This window comes from Python bivittatus, unplaced genomic scaffold, assembly GCF_059951505.1.
Source record: "Python bivittatus isolate LINGU-HERP-01145 unplaced genomic scaffold, Pbiv_v1 ctg000020_np1212, whole genome shotgun sequence".
Taxonomy (NCBI): domain Eukaryota; kingdom Metazoa; phylum Chordata; class Lepidosauria; order Squamata; family Pythonidae; genus Python; species Python bivittatus.
In genome coordinates this window covers 35,773,547-35,793,622 of record NW_028277030.1, presented here as the reverse complement: position 1 = coordinate 35,793,622, position 20,076 = coordinate 35,773,547, and the positions used below count along the sequence as shown (strand labels likewise).

The 20,076-nt window shown below is 37.3% G+C and overlaps 1 protein-coding gene across 1 annotated transcript in view; it reads right to left on the bottom strand.

The window, feature by feature from the left end:
• Nucleotides 1–510: 510 nt before the first annotated feature.
• AGPAT5 (1-acylglycerol-3-phosphate O-acyltransferase 5) overlaps nucleotides 511–20,076 on the bottom strand; it is a 31,878-nt gene continuing 12,312 nt past the window's right edge. Inside the window, exons 4-8 of the mRNA XM_088136850.1 lie at nucleotides 19,560–19,649; nucleotides 17,172–17,262; nucleotides 9,232–9,393; nucleotides 1,931–2,054; nucleotides 511–833 (exon numbers count right to left, since the gene is read on the bottom strand). Coding sequence (XP_087992976.1) covers nucleotides 608–833; nucleotides 1,931–2,054; nucleotides 9,232–9,393; nucleotides 17,172–17,262; nucleotides 19,560–19,649 — 693 coding nt within the window. The 3' untranslated portion in view covers nucleotides 511–607. The remainder of the gene's footprint in view (nucleotides 834–1,930; nucleotides 2,055–9,231; nucleotides 9,394–17,171; nucleotides 17,263–19,559; nucleotides 19,650–20,076) is intronic.

Here is a 20,076-nt window from a genome sequence, read left to right as displayed (position 1 = left end):
CCTGGAAGTGATGGTTTGGCCCCCCCAGAGCCCTGATCTCAACATCATGGAGTCTGTCTGGGATTACATGAAGAGACAGAAGGATTTGAGGCAGCCTACATCCACAGGAGATCTGTGGTTAGTTCTCCAAGATGGTTGGAACAACCTACCTGCCAAGTTCCTTCAAAAACTGTGCAAGTGTACCTAGAAGATTGATGCTGTTTTGAAGACAAAGAGTGGTCACACCAAATATTGATTTGATTTGGGTTTTTCTTGTTTGCACACTTTGCATTTTGTAAATTGATAAACATAAACAATTACAATATATATTTTTGAAAGCATTCTTTATAGCATTTTTTCACACCTGCCTAAAACTTTTGAACAGTATTGCATATAGGCAGATATATGTTCATGGAAGAAAAATGTGCTAAGCCTTGTTATCTCCTGGTTGTTCTCCAAAATCAGAAACATAATTTACCTTTTTCTCATAACCACCACAACAAAATTAGGTTACCAGACTCTGATACAATATTCAATTGATAAGACTTTATTTAAAATTTTAATATAAATTTAGGAAAGAATGTGATGTGCAAAGCAGGACAGAAATGCCACTGTTAGTGCAGAGTTTTTATGCTTTAATACTGACCCACAGACAGCCTAATAAACTCCCATATATCCATGTTTTTGTATAAAGTTTCCTTCCAGATTCTGTCAGTAGCATGCTGATGGTCAGGCCACTTAAAAATAATAAGGATGGCAATGTTTTCTGGAGACTTAGTTTGGAATGAACACTTTTCCCAGGGAACTTGTTTCTTCTTTTAGAATCTTTTGCATCATAAAATTCTATTAACAATCTAGGAGCAAAGAAAAGATTTAAAAATGAGATTTATTTATCATATGCTTTTGGTTAGAAGCTTTTATAAAGTTCTCTCATTTTCTCTCACAATTTATCACAAAAGCTTTCCTCCAAGAACCATGACTTTTGGCCTCAACTTCTTTCATATATTCTGGACAGAACTATTTAATTGTCTGCAAGTAGCACAAATTTCATTACAGTATGTAAGTTAGCCACACTTCTGTTCAGGGCTGTACAAAGCATTAAAGGTGTTTTACAAAGCAACTTAGCACATACGAAGCTTTCTGAAATGTTCAAGCAGTCACAACCCTTGGAAGCTTGTGTGGCTGTTTCAAGGAATATTGCCAGCTGCCTTAATAGCCAATTTTCTGGCAGTTCCAATGGAAGTCTTTTGAAGCAGCCGCATGAGTCTTGCAAAGGATGCGGCTGCTTTAATCTTCAAAGAGAGTGCTTTGTTCATACTGATGTGCTTTGTGAAGCACTAATTCTGAATGCTTTGCATAGCTTTATTTTCCCAAGTGCAAATGACTATAGCTTTAGCTAAGCTATACATTCTGGGTGCATTTCTGTAACACATAAACCCAGGTTTGTGGGATAAGCCACCACTGGCTGAATATACATAGCATTCAAAGCCAAAATCAATCAAGCTACCTTATGGCTTGCCGTGAAGGGTAAGCCTGCTATTGAATCATTATTGATATGAATACCCTTTATTCTCAGGCAAAAACAATGGGTCCAGTTTTAATCTTCTTTTATAGATGTGGATATACTGATTAAAATTGGAGCCTTGTTTTTGCCTGAGAATAAAGGATATTCATATCAATACTGATTCACAGTTATAGTCACAAGTACCACTACATTAGATTGAGTGATATTTCCCACACTCATAGCTACTAATCTTTTACCACCTTATTCTACTTTCCACATTAAAATCTTCCCATGCACAATATAGCATATAACTCACCATAACTCGTAAAATGTTAAGCAGGAAACATTTGATTTATTATTAGTGCAAGTAAGAAAGATAGTTGGTCTTTATTTCTTCAAAAAAATATCAAATGCTCCAGATGCAGAGCCAGGCCTTTTACAACTTACTTGTCCTTGACTTCAAAACGTTCATGAAGCCATCTTCTCAGAAACATTTGTTCTTCTGGAATGTCTTTTAGCTCAATTCGATCAATACGAATATGAATTCTTGGGCACTCCTTACAAAGAAAGTCTAAAATCCAGAAGAACATTATAAATACTCCTGTCATATGACTAATTCCAGTTATTTATAAAATAGAGGCAAACTTATTTATTTAACAATCTTTAAAAACTGATCCATGTTTCAAGTCTGGATTTTTAAACTCTGATTTTAAATTGCTTTGTAAGCCATCCTAGCAAACCTTTTGTTCCAAAAAGCTTCATATACTTGTTTCAAGATAAATTTTAAAAATTGAATAGTAAGATCTACGACTTTTTCAGAGATATGTTTAAAGATATTAATTGCTAATATTTTATGTTACACATTGAAAATATATAGGAAAATAAAACACTTCACATCCCCATATGCCTCTTTACAATATTGCAAATGCTTTACAGGCCCGATTGAATGATAATGACAATAAAGATTCCTGCTTTAATTTAGTTTGGGTGGAGAAAAAGAACAAAAAGAATATTTCCTTCCTTTTATATGAAATATTATAGTTTTTCTTTGAAAGATACAAAAGAACATAACAACTTTTTTACAGTTTCTCTATTAAGTGGAAGTGTTACTTTCATAAGATGTGTAAGAGCTATTGAAGTATGCATGTATATTTTTCTCTTATTCTATTTTTCTGCAGCATGCTCTTACATCTCTAATCAAAAAAGCATTTCAGATACTTTAAAAGTACAAGGAACAACTTATAGTTCTGTAGAGAATTGTAGAAATGATACAGATAAGCTTAAGATTTTGGGTTCATACACACAACTCTTCTTGAACCGACTGTGAAAGTCACCATCCTGAGTGATAGGGCAGAAAGGAACTTGGTAAGTCTCATTCATTCATATTACAGTCAAAGTTACTTATTTTTAAAAGTGGGATGTAAAAAGCTTGAATACTCAGGGGCAAAATATTTCCCTTGTTTTTAAATTTGATATTCTACATACACAACTGATACAATCAATACAATACTTTTCTCCCATATGTTTGATAAATTATACTGTCTTCCAGTATTACTCTGAGATTTGTAGAGAATATGAATGGTTAACATACACCTAGCTGTATTTCTGCTAAATACAAGCAGGTGAGGAAACTCTAAGACTAGAAAACTCGACTCTGGCCTGCCTAAATATCTGGAATCATTTGACAGGTGCAAGGAACTGCTTTCGTCTGGGAATTCTGGAAAAAAACCCACATTATATTGGATTACAGCCTCAACCCTGTTTATGCCTTCATTGTAGCAAGAAAGCAAACAGAGTTCGTCTCAAGAAGCCATGCCAGATGGCTCCTCTACTACTTTCTTTTTCACTGTGGAATCAACTAGGACAGAAATCAGCACTTTCTTCTCCATGTTATGATGCTCTTGGCCTCAGCATTACTAATTAATCCAGTTCTTCAGGGTTCTTACCAGAATGGTCAACTTAAGAGTTCCAAGAAACTATTTTAATCATACAGTTCATCTCAGGGAGACCAATTCATTTTCTACAGACACAATGTCACTGTAACCACTACAGCTTACCAGTGGATAGAAACAATTTATGGCATTTGTTTTTGTGAAGAAACAGCTGGACTTTATCCTCAGAGCTACAAAGGTTGTATAGTCCCATGACCCTTAATTTCTCATTGGTTCAACTCCCCCAAGGTTTGTGCAATTATGCTACAAAACTAAACCTCACTGTAGCAATTCATTAAGTACAAATTACATCCAATTTTAGGGATAACACCTAGAAATGCCAGAATTTGATGGGTTGCTTAATTTTTCCAAATTTGCCAGAAGGCCATTCTTGGAAGCAGAAATAAAACAAAATCCTTCTCCACAAAGAACATGATAAGAACCATATACTACCTCAAACTTTTCATTAGATGCTGGCTTTCTAACTGTGAACCAGATATTGTTTGCAATGCATGAAGGGGACACTGATGGGAACAAAAATCCTGAAAGGAACTCTTTCTAGTATACTTTTCAGTCATATGAAATTAAAAAAAAAAAAATAGAACTCAAACATCAGCAAGCATCTGTATTTGCTTGCAGAAGCACCATAAAAGAAAGGAAATGAAAAATTCAGACAATTTAAAATAAATTAAGTAACAAAGACACCGAAGTTTCTTGATTTAAGGAGAGGCATTATAGCTAGGAATTTTGGAAATGAATCTTAATTCTAAAAATGGGCTGGAGGCTTAAGGAGGAAAGCCTAGACCAAAAGCCAAGACCTCTTCAGGTTCAGGCAGAAGTAGCCGAAAACAGGATCCTGCCAGGTCCCCACCACCACCAGATGAACATACAAAATAATTCATGGAAATCACACATTTGGGTTTTTTTAAATAATTACTATATTATCAAACACAATGGGAGTCTACTCCCCACTTTTTCCTCTAATGTCAATGCCTGCCAGCATGCACTACAACAGTGATGTATAACATTAGGTATTTAGGGGGGACTTGTTCCAAGGTTAAAGGTTAAATACTTTGAGTAGGCATAAATATGACCTGGCTAGAATTCTGCCTGTAACAAAAATGGTATCCTGAGCACCTCGAGACAAGAGAGAACGAACTGGGAGATCTGCATAGTTATTCAGATATCCCAGATATTTAAAAGCTGGAGCTAGTAATATGTTGTCCATGGGTATCAATGGAAACCCATTACAGATTCCTTGCCTCCTGGGGAAAGGAGCACGAAGATAGGAAACAGAAGGAAGAGAGGAAAAAATAAATAAAAAAGGTCAGGAACTCTACCACAGAAAGAACAGGGAAGCATATAACAACAACAACAACAACAAAAGATAGGTGGATAAAAATGCGAAATCCAGTCTAAACATCTGGCTGATTGTGTGACCAACAACAATAATAAACACTATGAGGCACAAATCATCCAATTTAAGCCAAATCAGCTATTCCAATCAGACCAGAAGGGATTTTACCAATATATGCATGGCAATAGAAATTCTAAAAATGGAAAACAAATTTGGCCTAGAGAAATGTGCTACATAGGAATAAATTGGGGTAAAATCACGAACAGTAATGGAATTGAAATGCTGAAATGGCCAAATGATCAGGAGCCATCAGGATGAAGCCTATAAGTATCTGGGCATTTTATGTTGGATAACACCAAGCATGGACAAGTTAAAAATGTGGTAAGTAAAGAATACATCCAAAGAGTAAGAACACTGTTAAAGACAAAACTGAATGGTGGAAACGCCATCAAAGCCATCAATGCCTGGGCCATATCTGTTATAATACACTGCTGGAATTATTAACTGGACACAAGCTGAACTGGACAGTTTGGACCGAAAAAAAAAGAGAAAGAGTATTCACTATGCATATCCCTGTAGTGATATTGCTAGATTATACCTGCCCCACAGAAATGGAGGCAGAGGTTTACCAAGTCAAACAAAGTGTCGAAGAAGAAAAGCATGCATTGGCAGACTATGTAAAAGACAGTCAAGAACAAGCACTGATGCAAGGTAAAAACTGGAACTTACTGAATGTATAGGAAACAAAATGTGCCTAATGTAATAAAAACACGAACAAAATGCTGGCAAAGAAAAGCATGACATGATCAATTTCTACAAAAGATTGAGGATAAAGCGGATAAAGATAAAACCTGCCAATGGCTTATAACTGGAATATTAAAAAAAGAAACTGAAGTCTTGATATTGGTTGCTCAAAGACAAGCTATTCGAACTAATGCAACCAAGGCCAGAATTGAAAAATCAACAAATGATTTGAAGTGCAGATTATGTAAAGAAACAGAAGAAACAGAAGAAAGTATAGATCATATACTCAGCTCATGCAAGAAGATCACACAAACTGACTATAAACAACGACATAACAGAGTTGCCAAAAGGATTCATGGAACATCTGTAAATTATCATCTGCCAGTAATGAAAAATTGGTGGGAACATATAGTTGAAAAAGTAATAAAAAATGAGGTTAGAATATGCGGGATTTCAGAAGAGAAACTGATGAAGTTTTGTGCATAACACACCAGATTTAACTGAGGTTGAAAAGAAGAAAGTATTGATGTGGCAATACCAAGGTATAGTAGAGTAGAAGACAAAGCATTGGAGAAGATCATAAAATATCAAGATCTGAAAACTGAAGTTGAAAGATTATGGCATAAACTGGCAGTGGTGGTCCCAGTGGTTATTGGCACACTGGGTGCCATACCAAAAAATCTTAGATAGGACTTAAAAAATCTGTGCATTGACAACATTTCTACCTGACAATTACAAAAGGCCACACAGCTTGGAACTGCACATATATTACACTGATATATCATGACATCCTAGGTCCTTGGGAAGAACTTGATGTGAATGAAGGCCAACACCAGCTAAAGAACTGGCAGTTGTGATTTCATATTGTTGTGTATATAATAATAATAATAATAATAATAATAATAATAATAATAATGTAATTAAACTTGTATGCTGCCCAACTCTCAACTATTGTGGGCGGCTCACAACAATCAAAGAAATTACAATAATAGCAGCCAGAATAGATAGATCTTGGCGCAGGGGGTGTTTTCCCCCACCAAGATTGGAGACCCTGCTGTAAATAAGAATAACTGAATATATGCCACTTCTAGACTGAAGTAAATAATAATCATAATTTATTAAATGTATATGCTGCCCGACTCCCAGCAACCCTGGCTGGCTGGCTGGCTGGCTGGCTGAGCTAGATGGCTCAGATGAATGCATCAGATTTTAATTTTTACCTGTATATACTGGTACAAAATGAAAGAGTCTCTGTCTTGTTTCAAATAAAATCCCTAAATTCTATTCTCAGAAAATGCACCTATTTTTACAGTTTATTCTTAAGGTTACGATTAAAAAAAAAATCCAAAGAGAAACAGTAACAAATTTTCTCAACTTTAAAAAGTTAAATGCAAAGTGATCCTTGTTTACTCAGAAGTAAGTCTGTGTCAAAGCCTTATTTCCTAAAAACTGTAGACATGAATACATATTGTTTTTAAAAACCCTATTATTAATAAAAAGAAGAAAACAGGGTAGCAGTGCTATCCTAAGAGTGTATTTAAACATAAACAAAATAGCATTTTCTGGGGGAAAAATAATATGCACACAACCTGCTACTTCATTACACAGAAGAAAATACAGCAACTACTAGTAAAGGGGTTGGAGAGAATTCCAATGTATCTTACATAATTCTCTATCTTGTTTAATTACTCTTCCTGAAACAAGGGGGCACTCTGTTGCAATTATCTGATATCTTTATTCTGTACAAATCTTCTCCATGGTTCTGAAATAATTGCTCTTTGTTTCCCTTACCTTTAGTATACATGTATTTTTTACTTAAGTTCCTAATCTTTTCCATATTAAATAAAAAATTACTTTAAACTGTCATCAGGCAAAAAGATTTAATCCACCTTTTTCTGTAGTGGACATGCATGTCTCTTAAGATCAGAAATCCCTCATCCCTATGAGCAGACATGCCTAACAATCCCAACAGGGATTGCTATTACTTGGTGTGTTGCACTGAGCACTATTCAGTCATAACAGAAGACTTCACTGTCCATTTAGTTTGTGGCTAATGATGGACAAATAGCTCAGATGGGCAGCCTACAGTCTATATGCAACTTTCCAGCTTTGTACTTGCTTGCATTCCACCACCAATGCAATCGGTGATTACATCAAGTAGATTTTGCGGAGAACTCTTTAATATGACAATGCAATTATTTTGATTATTTCAGTTTATGCTCCAACCACTGATTCATGAATTTTATAGTCACATTAAAGTTGAAATTGATAGAACATGCAAGCAAGATGCACTGCTTGTGGTTGGAGACTGGAATGCCAATGTTAGAAATATTAAGTAGGAAAATGTAATTAGATTGTATAGGCCTAGGAAACCAAAATGGCTTGGAGGAGGAAACATCAATAATGTGTGCTGTGCTGATGACACTACTCTGAGTGCTGAAAATGAAAATGATCTGCAAGCTCTAGTAATGAAATCAAGCAGCCTAGTGATAAAATGGGAGTAAGATTACATATAAAGACCAAATTAACAAAAATAGGTATAGCAACCAGGCTTAGAATTAAAAATGAAGACAGCTTTTGCTTTTTTGGATTGACTATCAATAGTAAAGGAAGTAGCAGTAAAGAAATATGCCACAGATGAGCACTTGGTTGAGTAGCAATGAAGGCCTTGGAAAATACATTCAGATGTCATGATACGTCTATACCCACAAAGATTAGAATTGTGCACACAATGGTTTTCTCTGTGACACTCTATGGAAATGAAGGTTGGACTCTGAAGAAGCAGGATAGAAACAGGATTGATGCTTTTGATATTTGATGATGGAGAAGAGTCCTGAGAATACCATGAATGGTTCAAAAATAAACAAATGGATCATAGAACAAATCTCACTCAAGGCACAAATGACTAGGTTCAAATTATCCCATTTTGGCACATTCTGTGAACACTTGGCTCTCTGGAGAAGGCTCTAATGCTGGGAAAGGAGGAAGGAAGGAGAAAAAGAGGATGAACAGCAGCAAGGAGGATGGATCACTTACAGCAACGATGGGTGCATGGTTCAAAGACTTGGAGAATATCTACCTATGTGGTTGCTTAATGCTGACATTGACCCGTTGGCACATAATCAATCAATGTGTGTGCCTGCTCTGTGTGGGGTGAAATCTTCTATTTTCACTTTTATTTCTGTCCTTCCCCTCCTCAAATCCATTAGAAACATTTTTGGGCTCACATATGGTGATTCTTGTTATGATATAAGAGGTAAGACCTCATTCTTGCCCTTTTAGGAGAGGAAGATTATGGAACTCACAGGTTATGCCTGCCTGAACAGGCTACAAAGTAAAGTAAGTTGCTGTCCTTAATATATCTATATGTTAAAAAAATATAGATATAACCATATAATTAAAATATAAAAACATATTAAAAAAACCAAAGAGCTCCCCCCTAGTTTAAAGTCCAGTGTAGCAACAAATCATGTTAAATGCTAGCTTATCTACACAAATACATTTGCCGGCCAGTAGAAAGACAACCGAAATGGAAGCAAGCCATTAATTAAAAACTAAGAAGTCAAGCAAAAAGCTGTGCCCAACTGAATATCATTTGGGATCCAGAAAAAGTTCATCTTGAATGTTTTGGAAATTCCATGAAGGATACAAATTTTTCCCAGCTTGACTCAGGTAAGAGGAGGTTTTGTAAAAGTAATTAAGTAATACCTACTCACCTGTCATGGATGGTGCTACCTTCCTTTGTCCTTTATGGTCCACAGTACCTTCATATGCCACTGTAACATCATAAATTGCATCTATGTAGCTCTTCATGGAATCAACAGCAACATGAGTGGCCTTCACCCGTGGAGTAAGAACGTGTTTTAATACTGAGAGTCCTAACCAAGAGGAAAGGTATAGGGAAAAGGATTTAGCAGGTTGCACAGGAAAAATGATAACATCTCTACATCCTTCAGGTGACAGCTGTAAAGTCAGTCATCAATTCCTGCTTTTCCCTAGACCCAAACTAATGTTTTTATTTTTCTTTTTTAACCCTGAAGGAGAATTATCACATGTCTACCCAGCATCAATGATCAATTCGGTGAATCTTGGGGCATATTCTAAAGTGCCAGATCTGCTAAATCTCCAAGACACACATTTAATTTGCAAAGAAGACACCCAAACTTTCTCTGCTCACTGAAGAGAAAGATCTGTTGTGGCAAAAATATTCTTCAGTAACTTACTATCACATTATGGAACACAAAATATACATCCAAAGAGTCCAAATATGAACATGTTAAATAAGTGACATGTGAATGAAACGTCATTACAAATCTACATCCTTCCAAAACTGTGAGGGAATATAAAACATTCCATCCAAAGAATTCCATTCTAGTGCTGAAGATGTTACCTAGCCCAGCAAGAAAACAACCAAGCTCAGAGAACCCCAAGGACTCCACAGTTCAACCCTGAGCTACACATATTCCCTTCTATTGGTACCACATATGGGTGTCAAACGCTTCAGAAAGCACGGAGATGGGAGAAATTTGCATGTGGGCAAACCTCCAAGGAACAACTATTTTTTCTATCTGAATGCCTAAGAAGCCATTCCATTCTAGCACTGAAGGTATTACTTAGCTGGGTAACGAAACCTTTGCAAGGAAACAACCAAGCTCAGAGAACCCCAAGGACTCCACAATATAAAACATTGTCAGGCGTTGCATCCATGGTACAGAAAATTAAGTTTTGAATCAACTTTATCAACTCCTTCCAAGAGATGAAAAATAACCGTATTTCCAGTTTTTCACAAAATGTTCATGTGTTCTTACAGGCTTCCTATATATCCTCTTTTATATACTTTTAGACATTTTCTATACAATCTCAACCAGTAAATTGTAACTCAACTCAGAATTTATTTCAATATTTGCTTCCAGAACCAGCTCCTCATTATTTTTGTTTATGCTCCAGAGGGCTGCTTTTAGCACTCTACCTTGCTTTGACTACTCAATCATGACACTAGTGTGGTGACTGGGTATTAGAACTATCTCTCAAAGAACAGCAATGCGGGGCACCTCCTCCCAACTGAAATTCTGGAAGGAAGGGGGACTGAGAAGAGATGGACTGGGAGGTATAAGAAGAACAGGTCTGAGAGGAGCTCTGAGTCTTAGCCCAAGGAAATCTTCCAACTGTTAGAATGACAGGTTTAGGAATACAAGTAACTCTTGATTAGTGTGGTTAATAAATCCCACAAAATTATTCAAATTCACACTATTCAAAATGATATTGCTATGGAAAATATAGTAATTGTTTCCAGCTCGACAGAAATAGGCCATGAAAATGTTTAAACATGTTTTAATATATATTAATGAAATATTACAGTAAAGGATAAAAAGAATAGAATTTAAATTTATGGTTAACAAAGTCCCAGAGTAGTTACAGAAAGCAAAATTAAAAAAAAAAAATCTGCCATAGATTAAAGCATTCCAACATTTCATCCTATTTTAGCATTGCTATGACCATGTTCATGTTGTTCGGTTACATCAAATTTTGCTCTAATGTAATAATAAACCTCTTCTTTTTCAAACTTGTACTGCTTTCCTCGGACAAATCTTCCTTTTCTCCATTTTGCACACACGAAGACTAGCAGTGTCTAAAACCCCAAGCACAACTGCACACGCACTCCCCTCACATTAACTGAATTTTGGGTCACATTAAATGCAACCTGGTATCAATTTACAAGTTGCAGTAAATCAAATATCACATTATTCAAACTTGTGCTAATCATAACCTACCTGTATGCTTATTTATAGCCAGGAAAGGCAAGCATTATCAGCCTACAAATGCTTTATAATATATAACTTACTAGAAATTATCTTGTTGAGAAAGCTAAGAAAATTCTGTTTATAACTCATGTTAAGTTACATAATAAAAGTTAATTTCTTTGTTTAAACATTAAAAAAAGTGAGTGTGCTCTTCTGCAACTTCCCCACATTATCTCATGTATCTGTATATGAAAAACAAAAGGGTTTCCACATCAGGAAATATGTGGGGGTGGCAGCAAAACTAATAGACCCCGTAGTAATCTCCCTGGGTTAATGGGACTACACTTTAATTCTGAAAAACAAGATAAAAAACGGACATCCACAACAGTTAAGAGTGTACAACAACTATGATCTTTCTTACCTAATTCAACTCCCTACCTCAGGAACAAATACCTTAAATGAGTTTTTCCTTATTTGAGGGATTATGATGAATTTGTTGGGCTCCACTGCTCAGCTTTAGTTGTATATTCTCCAAGGTTTTCTTTTAAAAAAAAACCTCTTAAGCATTAACTTCTAAATATCAGAGTATCTCTCTTATTTTCTCTCCGATTATTTAAACTATGCTAATATGAAGAACACAGGGCCTACATTCCTATATAATGATGGCCTTTTTTCTGTTGAGTTATCATTGTAAGCTCTTTTGTTAAGGATCTTACAATAAATACCACAAAGATATTATGGGACACAAAAGTTTTATAGCTAATGATAAAAGACAGAATAAAGTAATTTTTGGAAATATTAAGAGAATTCTGTTCTTGCTAAATAAACAAAGCATGAAACCTATTTAAGTCCTTCCTTTTATTTTATGTAAGACTCTGAAATGTATTTATATACTTAGTGATTTATGCCAAAGTGTTCAAGCTAGTTTATTTAAGCCCCTCCACAATAGAAAGACACTAGCTTTGAGGGAGAAGAGGGGAGGGGGTGGTAATCAGATTCTCAATATGAGTAGTGGAGCTATTCCATTTTCTGTATGAAATGAAAACACCAATTTCATCAACCAAATCATGTTATGGCTTAATATATTAATTAGTGAATTATTAATGTATTAATGTATTAATTCATTGAAAACTGAAGTATAGCTATATGGAACACTATGAATGTCTCATTATTTTAGAGATCATAAAACTGCATTTTATGTTCAATGTGCAGTTACACCTACTTTTTTTCCTTAACTCTATGTGAACAAGTTGTTTGGGATTATAGCATTCAGGAAGGTGAGATTTATTATTTTCATCCTGAAGCTACAATCTGGACAAAATTCAGCTGTTTTTGGAGTAGCTTTGACTTCATAAAGCAGGAGGAATTTCCTTTTCAACACATGAAAAGATGGAACAGCTGGAAAAGGAAGGGATGAATCTCTTCTCCTTCCATGATATTATGATCCCTAAAAATTCCTACTGTGAACACGTGTATTTAAGAAACTGTTGGTCCTTATACGTTAAGTATAAATCTGCAGTTGATCCTTAGGTTAAATCCTGAGTCTTTCCACACCCAACTATGCCTTAGAACAATGTAACAAGTTATAGATAGTTCCAATTAGCAAATTAACTGCAGCTAGGCAACCACCGTGACCATAGCTGAAGATGGTCACTCATGCTTTTGTCATCCCTCTCAGCTAGTTTACTATAATTTGCTTTGCATGGAGCTGCCTTTGAAGACCACCCAGAAACTTCAGCTAGTCCAAAGCACAAGAGCCTTCATGCTTACTAGCTTGTCGTGGTACTGCCATGTTACACTACCATTCTGGGAGCTGATCTGGTTATCAGCATATTTCTTAGTGCAATTCAAGGCACTGGTCACTGCTACCTTTAAAGTCCTACATGGCTTGTAGTCTGGGTATCCAAGGAACTGTTCCGTGAGTCTGATTCTGCCCATACAATTTGAATGGCCAGAAAGTGCCTGGTAAGCGCCCCTCCCTACCAGGCGGTGCACTAGCAGTGGGCCTGACAGTGGGCATTCCAGGCGAAAGCTCCCCTCTGATGGAACAGCCTGCCCCCATCTCATGGCCTTCTAGAGCTTGATTCAAGTTGGGCTTGTGGAGCCATTCGCATCTATGTTAATTTATTTATATTATGTATTATTATGTATTTTTTACATATTACTAATATCTGTAAACTGTCTAGAAATCTATTTTGGACTGAGCTAGTGGATAAATTGCACAAACAAAAATAACTAATTTTATGTAGCCAGTCCTGTAGCATCACTAATTGTAGCATCACATTATTAAGCAGAATATAATTTGTTTACAGCTCAGCGTGATATGTGAACCCATCAGCTATGCCCAAGCGACAAGACAGTGGCATATTCAGGGAAGGCTGGCTTGGTGCTTAATACTGGTTCTGCCTTTTAGCCCCCATGCTCAGTCCCAATGCTCACACATCAGATCTCAGCATCCTGGGGTTTTCATTGTTGCTACTGAACGCCAGATCAACCTGTAATAAAGCTTCTCTCATACATTAATAGAGGATGAGAAGGGCTGATCTGGCCTGTATTCCCTCTCAGAAATGTGTTCACCTTGGTTTCAAGTGTGGCACCAGCCTTGAGGCCAGGGTATGGGCAATGGAGTGGCTGTACAGTTAGGGTTATAGACCCCTGCAGCTTTTGAGGCCCAAATTGGCAAATAGCCAGTTGTGAGACAGCTGGTGAGACTGGGCTCTAGGGATCAGATGAGACTGCTATTATACCAACCTTTCTGCTGCAGTGTGCCCTATCTGATCTGTTTAAGCCTGTGGCTGGGTTAATGGTGGAGTTTCCCAGTGGTACTGGGGGGCTATAATCTGCCCTCCCTGCGGGGTGGTGGTGTCCATCATGCCATCCATGGACCTGACCCAAGCTGCTATGGGCCGACTCACTTGCTAGATAACATCTTCAGTGCTAGAATAGAATGGGGTTTGATCTCTGTTTATATACTGTGGCATGCCCTGCCAGTGTTGGTGGGGGTATGGGTTTTATTTCTTCCCTCTGGTAGCTTCTTGATTAGGGTATTGTTTACTGCTTGATTGTATGTCTGGTGATAATCTTGGTGTTGTTCTCTGCTTATCTGGGTGATGACTGCTAGTGAGGAGATGTTCTGGTCCTTTGTTTTCCTTTCTATTGTCTTTTGAATAGTGTGTAGATGTTATTTATCTCTATGTGCCTGTTGATGGCTGCCTTGTTTGATACCAAGCCTCCAAGAACTCCCTCACATTTTTGGATTTAGCTTGGTCTAAGATGCTGACAGTTTCCCAGTTGAAATTATGGTTAAGTCTGTCCATGAGTTGTGAGATTAAGGAGTTTTCATTGTGTCTTCTGACTGCTAGTTGGTGTTCATGGATGCGCTCTGCTAGCCTTCTGCCTATCTGTCCTACATAGTGGTTGTTACAGTCCTTACACTGTATGTTGTAGATGACTCCTGTTTTTTATTCTTGGGCTATTGGGTCTTTTGGTTACCTAGCCGGGTAACGAAACGTTTGCAAGAAAACAACCAAGCTCAGAGAACTCCAAGGACTCCACAGTTCAACCCTGAGCTACACATATTCGCTTATATTAACATCTGTCCTCTGCCATGGTCAGTTCACTCTCTATTAGTCTCTGGAGTTCTCGGCAGCCACTCATTGCCAACATGAAGAAAGAAACCCAGACATCTGATGGATGCTGTTTGGTTTCAGAAGGAACTCAGGGTTGTTCCTGAGGCTTCGATGTATGTTTTGACTGAGGCCCTGATTGTCGCCTGGAATGAGAAGGCAGCCATGGCCTTGGATTCGATCAGATTTCTGCAGGCTCTGTCCATAGTACCCAGAGAACTCAAATGTTTTCTGAGGAACTCCAGGAGAAGAAGCCACAAAAGAAGTATCTAAAGTCACTGGAAGAAGACAAAGAGTGAATCTGATTTAGCACAGGTAACAGCCTTTCTTAAAGATTATCTTTTGATGATAAGGAGTGGCAAAAAACATAGCTATTTTTCTGCTCTTATCACATTCATAGTTAGCTGTCCAGTAAGCTAGAGTAACACATTTTTTCCTTGGTAAGTAAAGAAGAGCATCTACAAAGGTGCTATGAAGACTACTCTAGACATCTGTCATACATAGTTGCCGCAAAATACTCTGAATTAGATTCTGACTGTGCAAGTCCCTTGGAATTGACTAAGGCACAGTCCAGCATAGTTATCTGGAAGGATTTTGAACCTGTTGGTTCTGAGGAAGTGGACAGGGTCCTTAGTGCTGTGAATATGGCCACCTGTGTATTAGATCCTCATTCTTCCTGGTTAAGACTTTCTAGGAGACAAAATAATAAATGCATTCTTGAGGGAAGGGATGATTCCTCTGGCTCTTAAAGTGGTAGAAGTCTCTTCCCTACTCAAGAAGCCATCTCTGAATCCAATTTTGTCTAGTCTCCAACTGCTGTTAGTTTGTACCTCCAGAAGGCCCTGGACTCCTTTTAGTCAGGTTTCAGACCAGGGTATCTCACTGAAACAGCATTGATTACAGTAGTAGACTACCTTTGATGGGACTGGAATTGGTTGGTACATCCACACTAGGCCGTTTTGACCTTTCAGCAGCTTTTGATACCATCAAACATGGTAGCCTTCTGGACCAGCTTTAAGATTTAGGAGTGGGAGGTATGGTGTTGCAACGGTTCTTGTCAGCCTCACAATGGAGATTCCAGGGAAGTCTAAAACTACTTTTATTAAGATGGACTATTATAACAGAATCTTGCAAGTTTGACTATGCTTTACTTCCCCTTCCCCCTATCCTCCTGTAAAACTAAGGAGTGTCTGAATAGTTTCCTTCTCCTCTCAGATTGTTTTGCACTTGAGTCATGCTTTCCCTTCGTTGCTCTGAGAATGGATCTGTCTTATCTCTGTCAAGGTAATATTTAATTTCTACAGTTCTTCTCCTTCTTCCAGAGTGAGTTCCAGTTAGCATTGATAGGGAAGGGGAGACTTAGCCTGAGACCTCTTCTCTGTGGGGTGCTTCAGGGGTCTACTTTTTTCTGCTCCTTTTGGTATCAACATAAAACTGCTAGATGAGGTCATCTGTTGGTATGGGGTCAGTCAATATGCTGATAAAACCCAGTTGTACATCTCAATCAAAGGGTGCCAAGGTTCTTTCCCAGTGTCTGGAAGCCTGTGGGTGGGGGGAAGTCTGGATGGGGAAAAACAGCTTCAGGTGAACTCAAGCAAGACCAAGTGGCTATGGGCTTTGGGGTCACCTAGTTCAGATTTTCCACATTTAGTTTTGTAAGGGGTTGCACTCTCAGACGTAACTGGTGCACAATATGGGGGTTCTCTTGGCTCCTGCTGAAAGGGCAGGTAGCAGCAGGGAGGGCCTTTGCACAATTCATCTTGAGCATTAATTTTAATACTTGATCCCCATGCTGGTGGATGACCTGCCTCAACAGATTCCTATAGAGGTAAAACAGGAATGACAAGAGTGTCAAGCCCTGTAGTACCCCAAAGTGATGGGTTTTAGGACATGACCTCCCCGCTCCCACTATCACTGACTGGAACCTCTCCTTCATGAAGGAGGAGAAATCACTGTAAAACAGTGACTCCCAGAGCTCAGAGGAGGTCCAGTAAGGTGTCATGGATCAATGGTATCAGGATCAGGAGAACTGCACTACCCCTATCATAAGCTGGGGCTTTAAAAAACATCTTTGGGAAGAGTGGAGATTCTACTACCCCCAAAATCCTGGCTCTAACAGCTTGCTATTTGCCACATGACACTACATTTCAAGAAAACCACTTGTAATCTATTTCCTTCCACTTCATCTTCAGAAGTGTTTTTAGTAGAAAAGTGGGAGAAAAATATTTTAAATAAATGGAATTCTGTCACGCTTGTCTTTTCATCTCAAATTCACCTTGTTTTCCTTACCTTCCTTATCAGCATATGACTGACTATCTGCAATGACTTTTGGTAGCTCTGGATTGTAACGTGTTCCTTCTGGAAAAATCACAAGGTACATCTGTGGAATTAAACACACACACACACACACATATATATATATATGTACAAACAGTTTTATTAAGTTAAACAATTTACCATTAAGACTGAGAACTGAATGACAAGTAAGTTGTAAAGCTGAGCTTCCATGAGGTTGCTCCAGTCAAAAGTCTCTTTTTCTTCCAGCCCTGCATAACACAATTGTGCTCCTATCAGTTCTCACAAGTGTAATTTGTAAATAATGCAGAGCTAAGCCAGAGTTACTGCATTAAAGCAAAACTCAGTTCATTTAACATCACCTTTTCATCAATTGTGAATTATTTGGACAATAATACTGTATTGAAATTCCTTTTTTCCTTTAATTTGCATTCTTATTCTCCTTGCTAGTGAAAAAATACAACTATGCACCAGTCATTACCTGAACTTTTCATGAATATAAACTTGCATTAATGTTTTGCCACTACTGTTGCTTAGGGTTGTTTAAAAGGGGTATATATGACCCTTAAATCAGAATTCTCAAAATGTTTAAAAGAATGAGTTTCTTCAGTTTTAAATATCTTAATCAAAATGTTTCCTGTATAGTATATATACTGTATTTTTCCGACTATAAGACGATACTTTTTTCTAAAATCCTTACGCTAAAAATTGAAGGGCGTCTTATTCAAGGAAGTCAGCCGAGGAGAGAACTGCGCGGTTCCAAAACTGCCCATACTTTGTCTCTGCAGACAGGCTTCCTCCTATTGCTAGCCTCCAATCACGAGTGAATTAGCTTGTCTCCCAAACAGACTTCCTCCAATCACGAGCCTGATGTAACTGACATCAGCTGATGCTGAACAAACCAATTAGAGGAAGTCTGTTTGCAGAGACAAGCTATCAGCAGTTTCACTCGTGATTGAATGTAATCAGTTATGCAAAAGAGCATGGAAATAGAGCTGCAGAGAGACGGTTTGGACCTCCTCCCACCGAGTGTATCAGGTAAATGTTAACTAATTACTAAATAAAAATGTGTTCTGCACTATCTTTAAAATATTGATTTCTTAATTTTGGGTTGGAAAAGTGGGGGTTGTCTTGTACATGGGGGCGTCTTATTGACGGAAAAATACGGTAATATATACTGTAAAGTATACATTAACTCTATATGTCAGTCACAAAGTGACATATAAAGCTGCACTGAACATTCTATAGATCATGGTAGAAACGTAAAGAAACCATTCTGAAAGAAGTCCATGCAGCGTTATCAATCCTTGTTTATTTCTGCCAATAATACAGAATTAACTCCTCCAAGATCTAGATGGCCCTGACTCCATTGGCCTTTCGCAAGGCATTAAAAGACCTGGATGCTTCCACAGGTGGTTTGGATTGGAAGATTAAGTGACTCCTGCTGGCTGGTGGTTTGGTTGTTGTCTCCATGACCAAAATAGATTTTTTTTTTAACCCCGGCACGGGGTATATATTTTCTTTGTATATTGTTTATAAATTGCGTTGCATTGCTTTGGTTTTAATTTTTTGTAAGGCACCCAGTCGCTATGGGAGATGGGTAGCTATGTAAATTGTTCAAATAAATAAAAGTACATAAATAAAAGCTATTTTGGGTAGTAAAAGAAAAAGGTAGAAGATGATGTATCAAAATGTGATTTGATGCTAAAGCAATAAGTCCTATGCTTTTCTACTGCTATTTTCCCATATCCCATCTAGTTATTCTAGATTTGCATCAAATCATAGTTCACTGTAGTTATCATAGCAGATCATCATTTAAGTTTCTTCTAAAAACCAGGATCAAACTGCAATGAAATAGAAGTTATGGATGACTGCAAGCAAGCTGAGTCCAGAAGAGATGTAAATAACGGCTATCCTTGATAAGCATTTGTCAAAGCTGTATCTTTAAAATATTCATTAAAAAGCCTTTGAACCTTACTTGTGTTGCCAAAAGGACTCAGATAAATTCAGGCTTTCTCACCAATATAAAGTTTGCTTAATTTAGATTAAGAGGTGGTAGCCTAATTTTTCTATACAAACAGTTTTGCATCCTAATACCAGGACTTTTCCTGGAAGATACAGATGTTTATCCTTCTAGCAACCAACCAGAGAGATCTGCTTAGAGCAACTGCTTGACTTCTTGGAAGGAAAGTATAAACCCAGCATTCCATTCTGTAGAAAAGGGGGAAAAGGGGAATTACGCCAATGAATTCACTCGTGTAGTTTGCCATTTTCATATCAGTTTATCTCACTTTTGTGGCAGCTGATATCACAAACACACAACTATAGGCATGCATACACACACACAGAATGTACATACAAAGTGGAAATCAATAAGCTTACTGGAGTTTTAGCTGTCATCTGGGTTTGTAATTTGTTCCTCATTTTCTTTTCATTAAATTTGGCACTTCGTTTCACGTACACTCCGCCATGCTAGTACATAAATAAATTGAATATGTTTATAACTCTTAATGATTCATAAAACAGTATTTTGATATTCTAGAATAAAAAATTTAAAGTACCAGCATTTTACCCTGCTGTACAGTAAGCAGCTTTCCAAGCTCTTAAGTTTGACTTTGCAAAGATAGGAATATGCAGGGGTTTTTTGTTTTTAATTTTGTAAAAAAAATTCTATTCAAAAAAATAGGAAACAGAGAAAAAATGTACTTTTTGACCCAGAGATACTTGATTCTATATGGATGCTAGTCAAGGAACATTTCTCTAAGTGTGGGAATTTTTCTTTGGAATACAAAGCACCTAATGAGATCACTTATGTTTCAGCAAACTGTTAAAATTGAATTACTACTGAACGTATTATATTTACATACATACAATAGTCTGCTTTTAATAATGTTCATCC